Genomic DNA, 23,268 nt, shown 5'->3' with positions numbered 1-23,268 from the left:
ATGTCTGTGTGTTCCTCTCCCTCCTCCACAGAATGTCTGTGTGTATCTTTCGCTCCTCCCCAGAATGTCTGTGTGTTCCTCTTGCTCCTCCCCAGAATGTCTGTGTGTTCCTCTCGCTCCTCCCCAGAATGTCTGTGTGTTCCTCTCGCTCCTCCCCAGAATGTCTGTCTGTTCCTCTCGCTCCTCCCCAGAATATCTGTGTGTTCCTCTCGCTCCTCCCCAGAATGTCTGTGTGTTCCTCTCGCTCCTCCCCAGAATGTCTGTCTTCCTCTCGCTCCTCCCTAGAATGTCTGTGTCTTCCTCTAGCTCCTCCCTAGAATGCCTGTGTCTTCCTCTAGCTCATCCCCTCCTCTCTCCATAGAATCTTATTAGCACCAACTGTCATATCCTATCTCAGTAATGTCAAAATCAGTATTCTCCAAAAACAAATGTTTAAAATTGAGAATAAAAGATCGTTCCAGGAGGAGAAAGAAGCAGATTTCTCTTATAAGACATGTTACACAGTTGCTTATTTTCGTGTGAACTACTCATTTATTAAGTAAAAATGAAAATTTTTATCACTCTTATCCGCCTAGTGTACGTTTTTTGCACACATCCATCCACATAAGTTATATGGTCACTTTAACTTGTTTGTAACTCTTTAGGTATCTAAGGGGGCTAAGCAACCACCAAACACAGCTTAAACCTATAATAGAAGGAATATGCCCCCAAATAAAGTTTGCAATAAATGCAATTCAGCACAACCAAAATAGACACATGGTTAAAAAAACAAAAAAGAGAAACTACTTGGGATAATAAAGGGTAAAGATGGCATAATAGAGTACATCCTAATTATTTTACTGAAGACACCACATGATAAGCAGAATAAAAAACATGCAAGACGTACTGGAGCCTCGGGGAAAGCAAGCGCCGACACCGCGGGAACAGTGCCTGCATGGGAGGTGAGTATAAGCTTTATTATTTTTACGGGGCCAAACATCTTGATCAAGAAGGGGTTGTCCTAGTAGTGGATAACCCCTTTAAAGAGAACCTGATAGCTGGTATAAACTGCTTGATCCACGGGGCAGTATGTATCAGACATTGGGTGTATGATTTCAGCCATTTATGTTCAACTCAGAAAAATATGCTTTAAAAGCTGACGAGGACCAATCCGCGAGGGAAACTAGTCCGGATGTCCCCTGCAGCTTCTCCACGCCAGCTCCCCTGGAGTGACAGGTCTCTCCCTACCCCCTGCCCATGGATCAGACACAGAGGCGTAGCTAGGGTTTTGGTTCCGGGGGTGCGAAACTTCTGAGTGGGCCCCTAACCAGGTAACCTTGATTACAACTCACGCACCCTAATAGTGGAGGAGAACCTCAGCAGAAGACCGCCCTGTTACTGAAGATAATCTCTATATGAAGACCAATATGGATATTACCGCCATATGGTCAGTGGTAGATACGAGCCCTACAGAACATATAACAGATCACTGCACAGTTACAGATAGTGACTTACCGCTGACGTCCTTTCTGATGGAATCGTTCATTTTTCCCGTCTTTTCCATCTGGCCCAGACCGACATGACAACTTCTTCCAGCTACAACTCGTCTGCAGAGAATACAACAAAGACACATTTCACTTCTCATATTCCAGCCCCATCACCATCTATTCCCAACCTGCACAAACTCCTCATCCTGCTGATATCCCAAAACTGAGCCGCTGCTGCCGTATGTGTCCTTATTACTGCCCCTGATACCCCAATACTGAGCCGCTGCTGCTGCCGTATGTGTCCCTATTACTGCACCTGATACCCCAATACTGAGCCGCTGCTGCCGTATGTGTCCCTATTACTGCACCTGATACCCCAATACTGAGCCACTGCTGCCGTATGTGACCCTATTACTGCCCCTGATACCCCAATACTGAGCCACTGCTGCCGTATGTGTCCCTGTTACTACACCTGATACCCCAATACTGAGCCGCTGCTGCCATATGTGTCCCTATTACTGCCCCTGATACCCCAATACTGAGCCACTGCTGCCGTATGTGTCCCTATTACTACACCTGATACCCCAATACTGAGCCTCTGCTGCTGTATGTGTCCCTATTACTACACCTGATACCCCAATACTGAGCCGCTGCTGCCGTATGTGTCCCTATTACTGCACCTGATACCCCAATACTGAGCCACTGCTGCCGTATGTGTCCCTATTACTACACCTGATACCCCAATACTGAGCCGCTGCTGCCGTATGTGTCCCTATTACTGCACCTGATACCCCAATACTGAGCCACTGCTGCCGTATGTGTCCCTATTACTGCCCCTGATACCCCAATACTGAGCCGCTGCTGCTGTATGTGTCCCTATTACTGCCCCTGATACCCCAATACTGAGCCACTGCTGCCGTATGTGTCCCTATTACTACACCTGATACCCCAATACTGAGCCGCTGCTGCCGTATGTGTCCCTATTACTGCACCTGATACCCCAATACTGAGCCGCTGCTGCCGTATGTGTCCCTATTACTACACCTGATACCCCAATACTGAGCCGCTGCTGCTGTATGTGTCCCTATTACTGCCCCTGATACCCCAATACTGAGCCGCTGCTGCCGAATGTGTCCTTATTACTGCACCTGATACCCCAATACTGAGCCTCTGCTGCCGTATGTGCCCCTATTACTGCACCTGATACCCCAATACTGAGCCGCTGCTGCCATATGTGTCCCTATTACTGCGACTAATACCCCAATACTGAGCCACTGCTGCTGTATGTGTCCTTATTACTGCACCTGATACCCCAATACTGAGCCTCTGCTGCCGTATGTGTCCCTATTACTGCCCCTAATACCCCAATACTGAGCCACTGCTGCCGTATGTGTCCCTATTACTGCCCCTAATACCCCAATACTGAGCCGCTGCTGCCGTATGTGTCCCTATTCCTGCACCTGATACCCCAATACTGAGCCGCTGCTGCCGTATGTGTCCCTATTACTGCACCTGATACCCCAATACTGAGCCGCTGCTGCCGTATGTGTCCTATTACTGCACCTGATACCCCAACACTGAGCCGCTGCTGCCGTATGTGTCCCTATTACTGCCCCTGATACCCCAATACTGAGCCGCTGCTGCCATATGTGTTCCTATTACTGCACCTGATACCCCAATACTGAGCCGCTGCTGCCGTATGTGTCCCTATTACTGCACCTGATACCCCAATACTGAGCCGCTGCTGCCATATGTGTCCCTATTACTGCACCTGATACCACAATACTGAGCCGCTGCTGCCGTATGTGTCCCTATTACTGCACCTGATACCCCAATACTGAGCCGCTGCTGCCATATGTGACCCTATTACTGCCCCTGATACCCCAATACTGAGCAGCTGCTGCCGTATGTGTCCCTATTACTGCACCTGATACCCCAATACTGAGCCGCTGCTGCCGTATGTGTCCCTATTACTGCACCTGATACCCCAATACTGAGCCGCTGCTGCCGTATGTGTCCCTATTACTGGACCTGATACCCCAATACTGAGCCGCTGCTGCCATATGTGTCCCTATTACTGCCCCTGATACCCCAATACTGAGCCACTGCTACCGTATGTGTCCATATTACTGCACCTGATACCCCAATACTGAGCCGCTGCTGCCATATGTGACCCTATTACTACACCTGATACCCCAATACTGAGCCGCTGCTGCCGTATATGACCCTATTACTGCCCCTGATACCCCACTACTGAGCCGCTGCTGCCGTATGTGTCCCTATTACTGCCCCTGATACCCCAATACTGAGCCGCTGCTGCCGTATGTGTCCCTATTACTGCACCTGATACCCCAATACTGAGCCACTGCTGCCGTATGTGCCCCTATTACTGCACCTGATACCCCAATACTGAGCCACTGCTACCGTATGTGTCCATATTACTGCACCTGATACCCCAATACTGAGCCGCTGCTGCCGTATGTGTCCCTATTACTGCCCCTGACACCCCAATACTGAGCCGCTGCTGCCGTATATGACCCTATTACTGCCCCTGATACCCCACTACTGAGCCGCTGCTGCCGTATGTGTCCCTATTACTGCCCCTGATACCCCAATACTGAGCCGCTGCTGCCGTATGTGTCCCTATTACTGCACCTGATACCCCAATACTGAGCCACTGCTGCCGTATGTGCCCCTATTACTGCCCCTGATACCCCAATACTGAGCCGCTGCTGCCGAATGTGTCCTTATTACTGCACCTGATACCCCAATACTGAGCCTCTGCTGCCGTATGTGCCCCTATTACTGCCCCTGATACCCCAATACTGAGCCGCTGCTGCCGTATGTGTCCCTATTACTACACCTGATACCCCAATACTGAGCCGCTGCTGCTGTATGTGTCCCTATTACTGCCCCTGATACCCCAATACTGAGCCGCTGCTGCCGAATGTGTCCTTATTACTGCACCTGATACCCCAATACTGAGCCTCTGCTGCCGTATGTGCCCCTATTACTGCACCTGATACCCCAATACTGAGCCGCTGCTGCCATATGTGTCCCTATTACTGCGACTAATACCCCAATACTGAGCCACTGCTGTCGTATGTGTCCCTATTACTGCCCCTAATACCCCAATACTGAGCCGCTGCTGCCGTATGTGTCCCTATTCCTGCACCTGATACCCCAATACTGAGCCGCTGCTGCCGTATGTGTCCCTATTACTGCACCTGATACCCCAATACTGAGCCGCTGCTGCCGTATGTGTCCTATTACTGCACCTGATACCCCAACACTGAGCCGCTGCTGCCGTATGTGTCCCTATTACTGCCCCTGATACCCCAATACTGAGCCGCTGCTGCCATATGTGTTCCTATTACTGCACCTGATACCCCAATACTGAGCCGCTGCTGCCGTATGTGTCCCTATTACTGCACCTGATACCCCAATACTGAGCCGCTGCTGCCATATGTGTCCCTATTACTGCACCTGATACCACAATACTGAGCCTCTGCTGCCGTATGTGTCCCTATTACTGCACCTGATACCCCAATACTGAGCCGCTGCTGCCGTATGTGACCCTATTACTGCCCCTGATACCCCAATACTGAGCAGCTGCTGCCGTATGTGTCCCTATTACTGCACCTGATACCCCAATACTGAGCCGCTGCTGCCGTATGTGTCCCTATTACTGCACCTGATACCCCAATACTGAGCCGCTGCTGCCGTATGTGTCCCTATTACTGCACCTGATACCCCAATACTGAGCCGCTGCTGCCATATGTGACCCTATTACTGCCCCTGATACCCCAATACTGAGCAGCTGCTGCCGTATGTGTCCCTATTACTGCACCTGATACCCCAATACTGAGCCGCTGCTGCCATATGTGTCCCTATTACTGCCCCTGATACCCCAATACTGAGCCACTGCTACCGTATGTGTCCATATTACTGCACCTGATACCCCAATACTGAGCCGCTGCTGCCATATGTGACCCTATTACTACACCTGATACCCCAATACTGAGCCGCTGCTGCCGTATATGACCCTATTACTGCCCCTGATACCCCACTACTGAGCCGCTGCTGCCGTATGTGTCCCTATTACTGCCCCTGATACCCCAATACTGAGCCGCTGCTGCCGTATGTGTCCCTATTACTGCACCTGATACCCCAATACTGAGCCACTGCTGCCGTATGTGCCCCTATTACTGCACCTGATACCCCAATACTGAGCCACTGCTGCCGTATGTGACCCTATTACTGCCCCTGATACCCCAATACTGAGCCACTGCTACCGTATGTGTCCATATTACTGCACCTGATACCCCAATACTGAGCCGCTGCTGCCGTATGTGTCCCTATTACTGCCCCTGACACCCCAATACTGAGCCGCTGCTGCCGTATATGACCCTATTACTGCCCCTGATACCCCACTACTGAGCCGCTGCTGCCGTATGTGTCCCTATTACTGCCCCTGATACCCCAATACTGAGCCGCTGCTGCCGTATGTGTCCCTATTACTGCACCTGATACCCCAATACTGAGCCACTGCTGCCGTATGTGCCCCTATTACTGCACCTGATACCCCAATACTGAGCCACTGCTGCCGTATGTGACCCTATTACTGCCCCTGATACCCCAATACTGAGCCACTGCTACCGTATGTGTCCATATTACTGCACCTGATACCCCAATACTGAGCCGCTGCTGCCATATGTGTCCCTATTACTGCCCCTGATACCCCAATACTGAGCCACTGCTACCATATGTGTCCATATTACTACACCTGATACCCCAATACTGAGCCGCTGCTGCCGTATGTGACCCTATTACTGCCCCTGATACCCCAATACTGAGCCGCTGCTGCCATATGTGTCCCTATTACTACACCTGATACCCCAATACTGAGCCGCTGCTGCCGTATGTGTCCCTATTACTGCACCTGATACCCCAATACTGAGCCACTGCTGCCGTATGTGTCCCTATTACTGCACCTGCTGTGTGGTTTTCTGTGTCCTCTAAATTCTAAAGCAACTCTCTACAATATAGTAATGCCAGGTTCAAGTGCCCTAGAAAACAGTGCCCATATTTTGCCCCTAGAAAGTAATTATGCCCTGTGTGCCCCTTTGATAGCCACAGTAACCTGAGTTCCCCTATAACAATAAGTGCCCACATTATATTTAATAAAGTCCTGAGTCTCCCCCTGTACAGCTCCCATATACACAGCATGATGCTCTCTTATACACAGTATAACGCCCCCTCACTGTATAGTACTACCCACACAGTATACTGACTCCTTAGTAGCACACAAACTGTTTGATGGCACCAACAATGTATAACGACCCCACACTGGAATCTCTACACTGTATGATGGCCCCCTAGCCTCCATATACAGTAGCATAATGCACCAAATAGTCCACAATATAGTATAATGCACTCCCCATAGGCAGACTATATAGCATAAGGCAGCCGCCATAGGCAGACACTGTAATAAGGCAGCACCCCCATATAGGCAGACCCTGTAATAAGGCAGCACCCCCATAGTCAGACCCTGTATTAAGGCAGCCCCCATAGTCAGACCCTGTAATGAGGCAGTCCTCCTATAGGCAAACCCTATAGTAAGGCAGCACCCCCATAGGCAGACCCTATAATAAGGCAGCAGCACCCATTAAAAAAAAAAAATACTCACCTCTCTTCTTCCTGATTCCTGCGCTGCTCCCACTGATCTCCTGACAGCGGGCGCCGGGCAGTGATGTCATCGCGCCCGCTGTCACTGTCGGCGACGTCAGACGTCAGCTGATCTTCCGATGACAGCGGGGGGCCCACTGCTGGCACCGGGGCCCCGCCTGATCAGGTGCCCCATAGCGGCTAGCGGCAGAGCAGAGAGATCGATACTCCCTGCTCTGCCGCACAATACAATACAGTTACAGTAGCGTAGCTCCGGGTGGGCCCCCTCAGAGCACCGACCCGGGGTGCCCGCACCCTCTGCTCCCGGTAGCTACGCTACTGATCGGACAGCTTTCAGGTTCCCTTTAAACACACTTTGCAAGTATTTTACAGGGGTTGGTGGACTAGGGCACCTCCTAAGGCACCACTGAAGATGGTGGGGGAAGGGGCGAAGAAGGTATATACATTCTCCCAGGAATGTTCCTTTATATATCTGTATATTCACTAAGCGTATAACCTTACCAGTGAGATCTTACACCAGTCTATATGGAATTGTGCCCGAAACTTTTTATCGCAACTTATGGCGGGTTCCATCTCCTGGCTGCACCTGAGCTGGTTCTGTGGGTTTTCTACTTCACGTAGACATGATGAGAACGGGACATCTGCTCCGACCATAACATAAACACTAGAAAAGACATAGGTGAGTATCTTTAAACCTAATTATACTATACATATAAAATATGTATTATAGTCCCAGAGCTGCATTAACGATTCTGCCAACTTCAGAGCTGCAATCTCTCCCGACAGTCAAAAAAAGTTTCTGGTAATTTCCAATCTTGGAATTCTTTTCTTTAATGTAATGTAATATAGTAAAAAAAAAAACTAACTTCCATTATGAAAGCAAAGTTTAAGTTTTAAGTGTGTGTTCTGTCAACCCACTTTGTGGACTGTTTCCTGTAACAACCAGCAGAATTGTGAACGCTGCTCCCGTGAACAAAACGAAATACAGTTGAGACCGAAAGTTTTGCATTTTCTTTTTAAAGTGTGAATACTTCTGGCTGGTTGTTGTGATGACATTTTGCTGGTAATCAGGAAGCAAATGGTTGTCAGCTAAAAGGATGACAATTGTGTTTGACATTGTTTTATCCCTTTATGTGTTAGTTTTCACCATTTGCTGGGCCAATTGTTTTGCATGTTTTGTCATTGGTAGTCAAATTTTGCCTAAAATTTTTATTTTTGTTTGTGTGTTTTGAGGTTAAAAATGGCGAAGACAAAGACAAATTTATCACCAGATGTCAGGAATAAATATGTATGATAAAGAAAGAAAAAGAAGGTTATGGAACAGCTGACACACCTAGAACCGCGGAAAACTTCCTCCAAAGTTGATCACATTATTAAGAAAAAGTCAGTATCTGATGTTCATAAAGTGCTGTACAGGTTTTGAACAAAAAGAATGAAGAATATGGGGTCAAAGTGAGTCGCCAAACTGTGGGGCGATGGCTAAGGGCAGTAGGGCGGAATGCACGAGTTCTAGTCAAGAAGCCTTTCATCTCTGCAAAGAACCGGAAGGTCCGACTAGATATTGCCAAAGTGCACAGCTAATGGAAAAAGACAGATTGGTCTAAGGTGTTGTAGTCGGATGAATCCAAGTTCAATCTGTTTGGTAGTGATGGCAAGTACTATATATACCGCCCAATTGGAAAATGTAATGATGTAAGGTACCACACACCTACAGTGAAACATGGTGGTGGCAATGTCATGGTTTGGGGCTGCTTTTCTCCATTTGCCATTAGCCCTCTGCATAGAATTGATGGAAATATGAATGCTACCATGTACAAGGATATACTGGAGATTGTAATGCTGCCACATTGTAAAACCAAAGTAGGCAAGGGCTGCAAATTCCGGAAAGAAAACAATCCTAAGCACACATCCAATTTAATCAGAAATTGATTAGCAAAGAAAATGGCCAAACCAATCACCTGATGTACACCCTATAAAGCACCATAGGGATAAGTTAGGGTGACGAGTTGGGGCCCGCACCCATTGCAATAAAGATGAATTGTTTGCAGATTTGTACCTGGAATGGAGCGAGTTCCCTCAGGATGTCTTATACCCGAGTGGCTCCAATGTCCGTCGGTGCAGTAATTAAAGCAAGAGGTTATGCTACAAAATACTAAGTTATGGCATCGTAACAATGAATTACTCTCTCTGTTGTGAGCAATAAATAGTAGATGCAAAACTTTTGGCCGTCAGTTTTCTTTAATTAAATGACCATACCGATATTCTAAAGCATTTTGGTTAAAATTAAGGTCTCACATGATGACAACTTCATGCACTTTCAATTCATCACCAGGAAAATGGCATCACAAGAATCTGAGAGAAGAAATCACACTTAAAAAAAAAAATGCAAAACTGTTTGTCACCACTGTAGGATGAAACACAGGTTCAGTTCAAGATTAGTAATGGGATAAAAACAACAACCAAAATTAGAGATGAGCAAAAAGATTCACAGCCGGATCAGGGTCTTGCTCTCGAATACTGGAATCCTGGAGCCCTTCTGGCATCATGACTCCACGAGGCCTCACCAATGTCATGATGTCCAAGGCGGCGTGACGTCATGATGCTGCAGCGGCCTCCTAAATGCCAGAATTCCAGTATTCATGTAATGGCCAAGGACGTTTGCAGAACCCTGGTTTGTCTGCCACAGACTACCCAAGAGAATGCAATTGTCGCAAGTTATGGCGGTACTGACAGTCACAGCCTGCTCCACCTCATCCTAGAGATGATCTACAGGAATAAGATCGGGGGACTGTGAAGTCTTGGTAAGTAAGGAAACCTCACTGTCATGGTTACTGGTAACAACCAATGACCATACAACCCTTGTAGCAGAAGAGATGGACTTGGTGGGCCACGTTGCTTAGAGTAGTCCTTCTATCCAAGTGTTCATCTGCAGGGATGACAACAGCACAAAAATTAAAGACACAAAATAATTATTCCTTGTGCTCCAAAGCAACATGTTTTAGACCTGCATGGTTCTTTGACACACCCCAGAGGATCCTGTGAGCCACACCCCCTTGGTAAAGGAAGGCCATAAAAAAGTTGCACATAATAAAAACCAATATCTCTGGAATGGCATGGTAGATTTTTAAAAAGAAAAAAGTAGTACATACTTAGAGGAGCATGCTCGTTGCGCCTAAGCTTCGTGTGGGGCCCCGTGCCGTTTGTGCTCTCTTGGGGGGGTACGTATACTTAAAGGGCAGGTCTGTAACATGTTGCCTGGGAGCCCAGCAGATATTTATTTTTTGCCTTTTTAATTTTTGTTCCGTTGTGTTCAACCATTTTTTGCGCCTTGTATACTACTGGATCAATAAAGTAGCAGCTTCGCCCTGAGCATTTCTCTGAGTATTTCATGTTATACATTCGGCAGATAGAAGGCCATATTCTATCCTCAGTAGCACATCCCATATGAGGCTTACCCTTCCTTCATGTCATTGATGGGGAGCGGCACTCGGCCTCCCCTGTCCAGGGCTGATGTGATATTAATGGCATTCAGACGATCCGGTTGCCAGACGTTTTTAACAGCTCCAAGAAAATCACCCAGAACTTCACTGGCCAACATTTCTTCTACATTCATGTTTCTAATAAAGAACTCAGCTTGGTAAGGAAGTGGGAAATCTGTTCTCAGAATACAGAAAGCACATGACAAACATCAAAATTACCATACATTATAGTGTATGCATACCCATATTACACATATCTAGTATAAATCCTGTATTATATCCCACAGCTGCACTCACTATTCTGCTGGTGCAGTCACTGTGTACATACATTACATTACTGATCCTGAGTTACATCCTGTATTATACCCCAGAGCTGCACTCACTATTCTGCTGGTGCAGTCACTGTGTACATACATTACATTACTGATCCTGAGTTACATCCTGTATTATACCCCAGAGCTGCACTCACTATTCTGCTGGTGCAGTCACTGTGTACATACATTACATTACTGATCCTGAGTTACCTCCTGTATTATACCCCAGAGCTGCACTCACTATTCTGCTGGTGCAGTCACTGTGTACATACATTACATTACTGATCCTGAGTTACCTCCTGTATTATACCCCAGAGCTGCACTCACTATTCTGCTGGTGCAGTCACTGTGTACATACATTACATTACTGATCCTGAGTTACATCCTGTATTATACTCCAGAGCTGCACTCACTATTCTACTGGTGCAGTCACTGTGTACACACATTACATTACTGATCCTGAGTTACATCCTGTATTATACTCCAGAGCTGCACTCACTATTCTGCTGGTGCAGTCACTGTGTACAGACATTACATTACTGATCCTGAGTTACATCCTGTATTATACCCCAGAGCTGCACTCACTATTCTGCTGGTGCAGTGTTATGACCCCAATGGCAGAGGGTCTCAGGAATAATGCTAAGTCAGTAAATACAGAAAACCAGCTCATAGGGCAGTGGTAACTGGGCTGACCATATAACTAATCCTAGCACCACAAATACCAGCAGCCGGGGAACGTTCCTACGTTGATCCTAGACGTCTCGCGCCAGCCGGAGAGCTAACTACCCCTAGAAGGGAAAAGAAAGACCTTTCTTGCCTCCAGAGGAAATACCCCAAAAAGTTGGATAGAAGCCCCCCACAAATAATAACGGTGAGGTAAGGGGAAAAGACAAACATAAGAATGAGCTAGGAATTTAGCAAAGAGAGGCCCACTAGCTAATAGCAGAATATAGAAAGATAACTTATATGGTCAGCAAAAAATCCTATCAAAATATCCACACTGGAAATTCAAGAACCCCCGAACCGTCTAACGGCCCGGGGGGAGAACACCAGCCCCCTAGAGCTTCCAGCAAGGTCAGGAATCACATTTAGTACAAGCTGGACAAAAATGATAGCAAACAAATAACCCAAAAAACAAAGAAGCAAGACTTAGCTTAATTTAGCACGAACCAGGACCCGTAAACAGGAGCAAACAGAATGTGTCTGATAACACCGATGCCAGGCACTGGACTAAGGTTCCAGGAGGTTAATATAGCAACACCCCTGAAGTAACGACCCAGCTGGGTGCAAACAGAGGGAAGGAAATCCCAGAGTCATATCACTAGTAACCACTAGAGGGAGCCAAAAAAGTCTAATTCACAACAGTACCCCCCCCTTAAGGAGGGGTCACCGAACCCTCACCAAGACCACCAGGGCGATCAGGATGAGCAGCGTGAAAGGCACGAACCAAATCGGCCGCATGCACATCAGAGGCAACCACCCAGGAATTATCCTCCTGACCATAACCCTTCCACTTGACCAAATACTGAAGCCTCCGCCTGGAGAGACGAGAATCCAAGATCTTCTCCACCACGTACTCCAATTCGCCCTCAACCAACACCGGAGCAGGAGGCTCAGCAGAAGGAACCACAGGCACAACGTAGCGTCGTAACAAAGACCTATGGAACACGTTGTGAATGGCAAACGAAACCGGAAGATCCAAGCGAAAGGACACAGGATTAAGGATTTCCAATATCTTGTAAGGACCGATGAAGCGAGGCTTAAATTTAGGAGAGGAGACCTTCATAGGAACAAATCGAGAAGACAGCCACACCAAATCCCCAACACGAAGTCGGGGACCCACACCGCGGCGGCGGTTGGCAAAACGCTGAGCCTTCTCCTGTGACAACTTCAAGTTGTCCACCACATGATTCCAGATCTGCTGCAACCTATCCACCACAGAATCTACTCCAGGACAGTCAGAAGGCTCCACATGTCCCGAGGAAAAACGAGGATGGAAACCAGAGTTGCAGAAAAATGGCGAAACCAAAGTAGCGGAACTAGCCCGATTATTTAGGGCAAACTCAGCCAACGGCAAGAAGGTCACCTAATCATCCTGATCTGCCGAAACAAAACACCTCAAGTAAGCTTCCAGAGTCTGATTAGTTCGCTCAGTTTGTCCATTAGTCTGAGGATGAAAGGCAGACGAGAACGATAAATCAATGCCCATCCTAGCACAAAAGGATCGCCAGAACCTGGAAACAAACTGGGATCCTCTGTCAGACACAATATTCTCAGGAATGCCGTGTAAACGAACCACATTCTGAAGGAACACAGGAACCAGATCGGAAGAGGAAGGCAGCTTAGGCAAAGGCACCAAATGGACCATTTTTGAAAAGCGATCACATACCACCCAGATGACAGACATACCCCGAGACACCGGGAGATCAGAAATGAAATCCATGGAAATATGTGTCCAAGGCCTCTTCGGGACAGGCAAGGGCAAGAGCAACCCGCTGGCACGGGAACAGCAAGGCTTAGCTCGAGCACAAGTCCCACAGGACTGCACAAATGACCGTACATCCCGTGACAAGGAAGGCCACCAAAATGACCTAGCCACCAGATCTCTGGTGCCAAAAATTCCCGGATTACCTGCCAACACCGAGGAATGAACCTCGGAAATGACTCTGCTGGTCCACTTATCAGGAACAAACAGTCTGTCAGGTGGACAAGAGTCAGGTCTACCAGCTTGAAATCTCTGCAACACACGTCGCAAATCAGGAGAAATGGCTGACAAAATAACTCCTTCTTTAAGAATACCAACAGGTTCTGTGACTCCAGGAGAGTCAGGCACAAAGCTCCTTGAAAGAGCATCAGCTTTCACATTCTTTGAACCTGGTAAATACGAGACCACAAAGTCAAAACGGGAGAAAAACAATGACCAGCGGGCCTGTCTAGGATTCAAGCGTTTAGCAGACTCGAGATACATCAAATTTTTGTGATCAGTCAAGACCACCACACGATGCTTAGCACCCTCGAGCCAATGACGCCACTCCTCAAATGCCCACTTCATGGCCAGTAATTCCCGATTGCCCACATCATAATTCCGCTCAGCAGGCGAAAACTTCCTAGAGAAGAAAGCACATGGTCTCATTACCGAGCAACCAGGGCCTCTCTGTGACAAAACGGCCCCTGCCCCAATCTCAGAAGCATCCACCTTGACCTGAAAGGGAAGTGAGACATCAGGCTGGCACAAAACAGGCGCCGAAGTAAACCGGCGCTTCAACTCCTGGAACGCCTCCACGGCTGCAGGAGCCCAGTTAGCAACATCAGAACCTTTCTTGGTCATATCCGTCAAAAGTTTAACAACGCTAGAAAAATTAGCGATAAAACGACGGTAGAAGTTAGCAAAACCCAAGAACTTCTGAAGACTCTTAACTGACGTGGGTTGAGTCCACTCATGAATAGCTCGGACCTTGACTGGGTCCATCTCCACAGCAGAAGGGGAAAAAATAAATCCAAAAAGGGAACTTTCTGTACTCCAAAGAGACACTTTGAGCCTTTAACAAACAAGGCATTCTCACGCAAAACCTGAAACACCATCCTGACCTGCTCCACATGTGAGTCCCAATCTTCAGAGAAAACCAGAATATCGTCCAGATAAACAATCATAAATTTATCCAGATACTTCCGGAAAATATCAGGCATAAAGGACTGAAATACTGAGGGAGCATTAGAAAGCCCAAAAGGCATCACCAAGTACTCAAAATGACCTTCGAGCGTATTAAATGCAGTCTTCCATTCATCACCTTGCTTAATGCGCACAAGGTTGTATGCACCACGAAGATCTATCTTGGTGAACCACTTGGCACCCTTAATCCGGGCAAACAAGTCCGACAAGAGAGGCAAAGGATACTGAAATTTTACAGTGATTTTATTCAGTAGCCGATAGTCAATACAAGGTCTCAAAGATCCGTCCTTCTTAGCCACAAAAAAGAATCCCGCACCAAGAGGGGAAGAGGATGGACGGATATGCCCCTTCTCCAGAGACTCCTTGATATATGAACGCATTGCGGCATGCTCAGGTACTGACAGATTAAATAATCTTCCCTTAGGAAATTTACTACCTGGAATCAAATCTATGGCGCAGTCACAGTCCCTATGAGGAGGCAGAGCACTGGATCTGGACTCACTGAATACATCCTGATAATCAGACAAATACTCAGGAACTTCCGAAGGAGTAGAGGAAGCAATAGACACCGGCGGGGAATCAGCATGAATTCCCTGACAGCCCCAACTTGACACAGACATTGCCTTCCAATCCAGGACTGGATTGTGGGTCTGTAACCATGGCAGACCCAAAACGACCAAATCATGCATTTTATGAAGAACAAGAAAACGAATCACCTCCCGATGTTCAGGAGTCATGCACATGGTCACCTGCGTCCAAAACTGCGGTTTATTTTCCGCCAATGGCGTAGCATCAATACCTCTAAGAGGAATAGGATTTACTAACGGTTCAAGAACAAAACCACAGCGCTTGGCAAATGACAGATCCATAAGACTCAGGGCAGCACCTGAATCCACAAACGCCATAACAGGGTAAGAAGACAAAGAGCAAATTAAAGTCACAGACAAAATAAATTTAGGTTGCAAATTACCAATGGCGACAGGACTAACAACCCTTGTTAGGCGTTTAGAGCATGCTGATATAACATGTGTAGAATCACCACAGTAAAAACACAACCCATTCTGACGTCTATGATTTTTCCGTTCATTTGTAGTCTGAATTCTATCACATTGCATTAAATCAGGTGTTTGTTCAGACAACACCACCAGAGGATTAGCGGTTTTGCGCTCCCGCAAACGCCGGTCAATTTGAATAGCAAGCGCCATAGAATCATTCAGACTTGTAGGAATGGGGAAACCCACCATCACATTCTTAATGGCTTCAGAAAGGCCATTTCTGAAATTTGCGGCCAGAGCACACTCATTCCACTGAGTAAGCACGGACCATTTCCGAAATTTTGGGCAATACACTTCAGCTTCATCCTGACCCTGAGAAATAGCCAGCAAGGCTTTCTCTGCCTGAATTTCAAGATTGGGTTCCTCGTAAAGCAATCCGAGCGCCAGAAAAAACGCATCAATATTCGCCAATGCCGGATCTCCTGGCGCTAGCGAGAAAGCCCAATCCTGAGGGTCGCTCCGCAAAAAAGAAATAACAATTTTAACTTGCTGAGCAGAATCTCCAGATGAACGGGGTCTCAGAGAAAGAAACAATTTACAATTATTCTTGAAATTCCTAAACCTAAATCGATCTCCAGAAAACAATTCCGGAATAGGTATTTTAGGTTCAGACATAGGACTACTGGTAACAAAATCTTGTATACCCTGCACACGAGCTGCCAGCTGGTCAACACTTGTAATCAAGGTCTGCACATTCATGTCTGCAGCAAGCACAAGCCACTCAAAGGTAAAGGGGAGGAAGAGAAGGAAGAGAAAAAAAAAACCTCAGAATTTCCTTTCTTATTATCCCACTTCTGCAATGCTTTAAACATTCAATATTGGCCTGGCATACTGTTATGACCCCAATAGCAGAGGGTCTCAGGAATAATGCTAAGTCAGTAAATACAGAAAACCAGCTCATAGGGCAGTGGTAACTGGGCTGACCATATAACTAATCCTAGCACCACAAATACCAGCAGCCGGGGAACGTTCCTACGTTGATCCTAGACGTCTCGCGCCAGCCGGAGAGCTAACTACCCCTAGAAGGGAAAAGAAAGACCTTTCTTGCCTCCAGAGGAAATACCCCAAAAAGTTGGATAGAAGCCCCCCACAAATCATAACGGTGAGGTAAGGGGAAAAGACAAACATAAGAATGAGCTAGGAATTTAGCAAAGAGAGGCCCACTAGCTAATAGCAGAATATAGAAAGATAACTTATATGGTCAGCAAAAAATCCTATAAAAAATATCCACACTGGAAATTCAAGAACCCCCGAACCGTCTAACGGCCCGGGGGGAGAACACCAGCCCCCTAGAGCTTCCAGCAAGGTCAGGAATCACATTTAGTACAAGCTGGACAAAAATGATAGCAAACAAATAACCCAAAAAACAAAGAAGCAAGACTTAGCTTAATTTAGCACGAACCAGGACCCGTAAACAGGAGCAAACAGAATGTGTCTGATAACACCGATGCCAGGCACTGGACTAAGGTTCCAGGAGGTTTATATAGCAACACCCCTGAAGTAACGACCCAGCTGGGTGCAAACAGAGGGAAGGAAATCCCAGAGTCATATCACTAGTAACCACTAGAGGGAGCCAAAAAAGTCTAATTCACAACAGTGCAGTCACCGTGTACATACATTACATTACTGATCCTGAGTTACATCCTGTATTATACCCCAGAGCTGCACTCACTATTCTGCTGGTGCAGTCACTGTGTACATACATTACATTACTGATCCTGAGTTACATCCTGTATTATACCCCAGAGCTGCACTCACTATTCTGCTGGTGCAGTCACTGTGTACATACATTACATTACTGACCCTGAGTTACTTCCTGTATTATACCCCAGAGCTGCACTCACTATTCTGCTGGTGCAGTCACTGTGTACATACATTACATTACTGATCCTGTACTGATTCTGAGTTACATCCTGTATTATACTCCAGAGCTGCACTTCAGCAGACCTCTGGTTGCCATTGTAACCCATCGTTGCCCCGTGATTATGTGACAGTGGGCTGATAGGGGCTAGTGTGCATACACAACAGCTCCATTTAGAGATTGACCACAGCATATAAATGGTTAACAGCAGCAATAGGAGCTCAGCTCAAGTCACTGCTGTTACAAGACAGATGTTGGTTCTCCACATCCAACCGCATGTGGAGCGAACCTTACTGATGGGTGATAAATGCTTGTAGCTGAATTACGAGTTGAATTTCATCAATACATTTGCTAATTATTAGTGTTTGCGTGACTTTTTGGAACCAATGTCCCTTTGCACATTTTTAACACTCGTTGTAATCAATCGGTATTGGACACAAGGCCAACTTACCCTCCCCTGACATAATATTGATGATAAGATTATGTCTGGCCGTCTCAAACGTTCGTCTGTTGTAGGCGGTTATCTTCAGAAGAAAAAAATGAGAAGAGAAAGTAAAAATTAATGTTCCGACAAATAATAACAATATATCACTCGGCTCTGTATGAAGTAGTTGGGTACATGACCATTCTCTCCCTAAGAGCGCAGTCAGAAAGTCATATAAATCGGATTGAGATCGGAAAGCAGTGCCCGGACTGGCCGTCGGTCCTCCCCACCTGAGTATGACAGCTTCATGTATTTCCATGCAGCTATCGGGCTCCGGTAGGGAGAGCTGCCGGCCAGTCCGTGCACTACGCTCTGATCTTGCTCTGATTTATATAGCCCGTCTGTGTCCTCACATCTGTCTCCATGAATGAAGCCGTGAAGTGCCCCGATGGAAAGGGGTGATGGTCGCACATGTGCGCAGGCGCCACCACTTCATTCGTTCTCTATGGGAATGCCGGAGATAGACGGGTGAAGCATATGTGCACCATTTAGGCATTTTAGAGCCTCGGTGGTTGGACTCATCATTAATCAGCAAGTTATCAATCCACAAGATTTCATGCAACTCCTTTATCTTCCTCCATAAGTAATTATTTAAGATGAGCAATTCGATTCTCGCCGCCATGGTCTGGCGTCCAGTATGGTCCTCCGTGACAGTCGGTCTTCACCTCTGCACCCAGCATCCGACCCGGCATCTTCTGGTGCTTTCTAGACCCAGTGGCATCATGACACTAGGCTTCATATGACATGAAGTCGTTGGGCAAAGTGGGTGCCAAGAAGGAGCCACGGAAGACCAGACTGGAAGCCGGACCAGGGCAACACTAATAGAATTGCTCATTTTTAGTAATTTCAGCAATTCCACAGTAAAACCCCCCGACAGCTCTCAATCAGTGATAAATTGATCTCAATGGGTATCAGGTCATGCTAGATTTCCAATATGGTGGCACCAAAGGGGAACTGGACCCTTGCAGCCTGGTTCCATCACAGTTTACAGCACACTACTTTAGGGGGCACAGTAGGGGGACACCCAATGGTCAAAAATTTGTTAGAGGACACAGATTGTAGAACCTGGACAAGCCCTTTAAATGGTTAACATAATCAGGGCTGTATGAGAGAAACATTACATATTTGGCCGTAGATTCTATTTTCCGGCATGAAAAGACCAGAATGATTTATCTGTTCCTCTGATTGTGCTTTTATTTATTTTTTTTGCCAATGGCACGATGAAATAAAAACATCACTAATTATCAATCTACAATAATAATATTCTCCCGGTCCAAGGGACAGAAGAAAAATAATGAGCATCTCCCGGCAACTAAAGTAGGTCAAGATTTTAATTAGCATATTTTGATATTCGTCACATAAAAACGTGTATGATGCAGAGCAAAAATGTAACCAAACAGAGGGAAATAGGCAGAAATGTACACAAAACAGAACAGGCACAAAGAGATACACATTAATACCTATACCTGGCACTGTCACGTGGGTACCAATATGGGCACTACTACAGATGGCAGAACCCAGAGCACTTGGCAATGGTTGGTACTAATGTACAATCCCTAACAAATGGATGGTACTATTATATGAGTTATTATATGAGTAGTGTTAATATTCCCCCCCCCAGATATAGATACTACTAGGTAGCTGGCACTGCCGTGTCCTTTATTATAGGTACTATTGTATAACTATCACTAGGAGTCTAATATTAATCTAAGGAGAGGTCATCATAACTTCTGTATGGGCACTGTGATGGGTGACAGTGCTGTATGGATGTTGTGGCATAATTCACCCTCTATAATAAGTATTGACATGCCTGGTACTATTATGTGACCACTACTATGAGGCTGATACTATTGTATGACCACTACTATGAGGCTGATACTATTGTATGGCCACTACTATGAGGCTGATACTATTGTATGGCCACTACTATGAGGCTGATACTATTGTATGGCCACTACTATGAGGCTGATACTATTGTGTGGCCACTACTATGATGCTGATACTATTGTATGGCCACTAATATGAGGCTGATACTATTGTATGGCCACTACTATGAGGCTAATACTATTGTATGGCCACTACTATGAGGCTGATACTATTGTATAGCCACTACTATGAGGCTGATACTATTGTATGGCCACTAATATGAGGCTGATACTATTGTATGGCCACTACTATGAGGCTGATACTATTGTAAGGCCACTAATATGAGGCTGATACTATTGTAAGGCCACTACTATGAGGCTGATACTATTGTATGGCCACTACTATGAGGCTGATACTATTGTATGGCCACTACTATGAGGCTGATACTATTGTGTGGCCACTACTATGATGCTGATACTATTGTATGGCCACTAATATGAGGCTGATACTATTGTATGGCCACTACTATGAGGCTGATACTATTGTATGGCCACTAATATGAGGCTGATACTATTGTATGGCCACTACTATGAGGCTGATACTATTGTAAGGCCACTAATATGAGGCTGATACTATTGTAAGGCCACTACTATGAGGCTAATACTATTGTATGGCCACTACTATGAGGCTGATACTATTGTATAGCCACTACTATGAGGCTGATACTATTGTATGGCCACTAATATGAGGCTGATACTATTGTATGGCCACTACTATGAGGCTGATACTATTGTAAGGCCACTAATATGAGGCTGATACTATTGTAAGGCCACTACTATGAGGCTAATACTATTGTATGGCCACTACTATGAGGCTGATACTATTGTATGGCCACTAATATGAGGCTGATACTATTGTATGGCCACTACTATGAGGCTGATACTATTGTAAGGCCACTAATATGAGGCTGATACTATTGTAAGGCCACTACTATGAGGCTAATACTATTGTATGGCCACTACTATGAGGCTGATACTATTGTATAGCCACTACTATGAGGCTGATACTATTGTATAGCCACTACTATGATGCTGATACTATTGTATGGCCACTAATATGAGGCTGATACTATTGTATGGCCACTACTATGAGGCTGATACTATTGTATAGCCACTACTATGAGGCTGATACTATTGTATGGCCACTAATATGAGGCTGATACTATTGTATGGCCACTACTATGAGGCTGATACTATTGTAAGGCCACTAATATGAGGCTGATACTATTGTAAGGCCACTACTATGAGGCTAATACTATTGTATGGCCACTACTATGAGGCTGATACTATTGTATGGCCACTAATATGAGGCTGATACTATTGTATGGCCACTACTATGAGGCTGATACTATTGTATGGCCACTACTATGAGGCTGATACTATTGTAAGGCCACTAATATGAGGCTGATACTATTGTAAGGCCACTACTATGAGGCTGATACTATTGTGTGGCCACTACTATGAGGCTGATACTAGTGTATGGCCACTAATATGAGGCTAATACTATTGTATGGCCACTACTATGAGGCTGATACTATTGTGTGGCCACTACTATGAGGCTGATACTATAGTATGGCCACTAATATGAGGCTGATACTATTGTGTGGCCACTACTATGAGGCTGATACTATTGTATGGCCACTAATGTGAGGCTGATGCTATTGTAAGGCCATTACTATGAGGCTGATACTATTGTATGGCCACTGCTATGAGGCTGGTACTATTGTATGGCCACTACTATGAGGCTGATACTATTGTAAGGCCATTACTGTGAGGCTGATACTATTGTATGGCCACTACTATGAGGCTGATACTATTGTATGGCCACTACTACGAGGCTGATACTATTGTATGGCCACTACTAGGAGTCTAATATTACACTATGACTTCCACACACCCCAGTGATGGAGGAGAGAGTGTCAGATGATGCTCCCTCTCCCATCACTCCCCCTCTGCCTCAGCAGCATGTGTCAGCAGTGGAGCTGATGAGACACTCTGCAGAATACAGAGCAGTGGGGGAACGAGAAGGAGAGGTTAGTATTGTGTGTGTGTAATATGTAGGGGGGCTGCATTGTATTGTGTGGGGGGACTGCACTAGACTGTGTGTGTGGAGGGGCTGCATTATACTGTGTGTGGGGAGGCTGCATTATACTGTGTATGGGGGGACTGCATTATACTGTGAGTGGGGGGTTGCATTATATTGTGTGGGGGCTGCATTATACTCTGTGTGTGTGGGCTGCATTATACTGTGTGTGGGGAGCTGCACTATACTGTGAGTGGGGGGCTGCATTATACTGTGTGTGGTGTGACTGCATTATACTGTGAGTGGGGGGCTGCATTATCCTGTGAGTAGGGGGCTTCATTATACAGTGAGTGGGGCACTGCATTATACTGTGTGTGGGGGAACTGCACTACACTGTGTGTAGGGGGCTGCATTATACTGTTAATGGGGGTCTGCATTATACTGTGGGGCTGCATTATACTGTGCGTGGAGGGACTGCATTATACTGTGTGTTTTTGGGGGGCTGCATTATACTGTGTGGGGCTGCATTATACTCTGAGGGGGCTGCATTATACAGTGGGTGGGGGGCTGCATTATACTGTGTGTGTGGGGGGGCTGAAGTATACTGCGTGTGGGGGATGCATTATACACTGAGGGGGCTGCATTGTACTCTGAGGGGGCTGCTTTATACTCTGAGGGGGCTGCATTATACTCCGAGGGGGCTACATTATACTCTGAGGGGGCTGCATTGTACTCTGAGGGGGCTGCTTTACGCTGTGTTTGTGGGGCTGCATTATACTCTGAGGAGGTTGCATTATACAGTGTGTGTGGGGGCTGTATTATCCTGTGTGTGTTTGTGGGGGGGCTGAATTATACTGTGTGTGGGGGGGCTGCATTATACTGTGTGGGGCTGCATTATACGCTGAGGGGGCTGTATTGTAATCTGAGGGGGCAGCATTATACTCTGAGGGGGCTACATTATACTATGAAGGGGCTGCATTATACTGTGTATGTGAGGTGGCTACATTATCCTCTGAGGGAGCTGCATTATCCTCTGAGGGGGACATTATGCTCTATGAGGGGGCTACATAATAATCTATGAGGACACTACATAATAATCTATGAGGACACTACATTATACTCTATGAAGACACTACATTATAGTCTATGAGTGGCGCTGTAGTACACTCTGAGGAAGGGCTGCAGTATACTCTGAATGGAGGTGCAGTATACTCTGAGTGGGCCTAAACTCAGCGCATGTAAATACAACAGAAATGCTTCTGTGTGATGGTGCAATATGTGAACATTTGGGGCCCCACTTTAA

General features: G+C 46.3%; 1 protein-coding gene across 7 annotated transcripts in view; it reads right to left on the bottom strand.

Annotated features, from left to right (window-relative positions):
* Nucleotides 1–23,268, bottom strand: part of SGCE (sarcoglycan epsilon) — an 83,234-nt gene that overhangs the window by 23,813 nt on the left and 36,153 nt on the right. For all 7 annotated transcript variants that reach the window (XM_077268162.1, XM_077268161.1, XM_077268163.1 and 4 more), the window contains 3 exons: nucleotides 17,985–18,057; nucleotides 10,610–10,808; nucleotides 7,656–7,818 (listed from right to left, as the gene is read on the bottom strand). In XM_077268162.1, coding sequence (XP_077124277.1) covers nucleotides 7,656–7,818; nucleotides 10,610–10,808; nucleotides 17,985–18,057 — 435 coding nt within the window. The remainder of the gene's footprint in view (nucleotides 1–7,655; nucleotides 7,819–10,609; nucleotides 10,809–17,984; nucleotides 18,058–23,268) is intronic.

The sequence above is a fragment of the Ranitomeya variabilis genome, chromosome 6 (assembly GCF_051348905.1).
Source record: "Ranitomeya variabilis isolate aRanVar5 chromosome 6, aRanVar5.hap1, whole genome shotgun sequence".
Taxonomy (NCBI): Eukaryota; Metazoa; Chordata; class Amphibia; order Anura; family Dendrobatidae; genus Ranitomeya; species Ranitomeya variabilis.
This window is presented reverse-complemented; position numbering and strand designations above follow the sequence as displayed.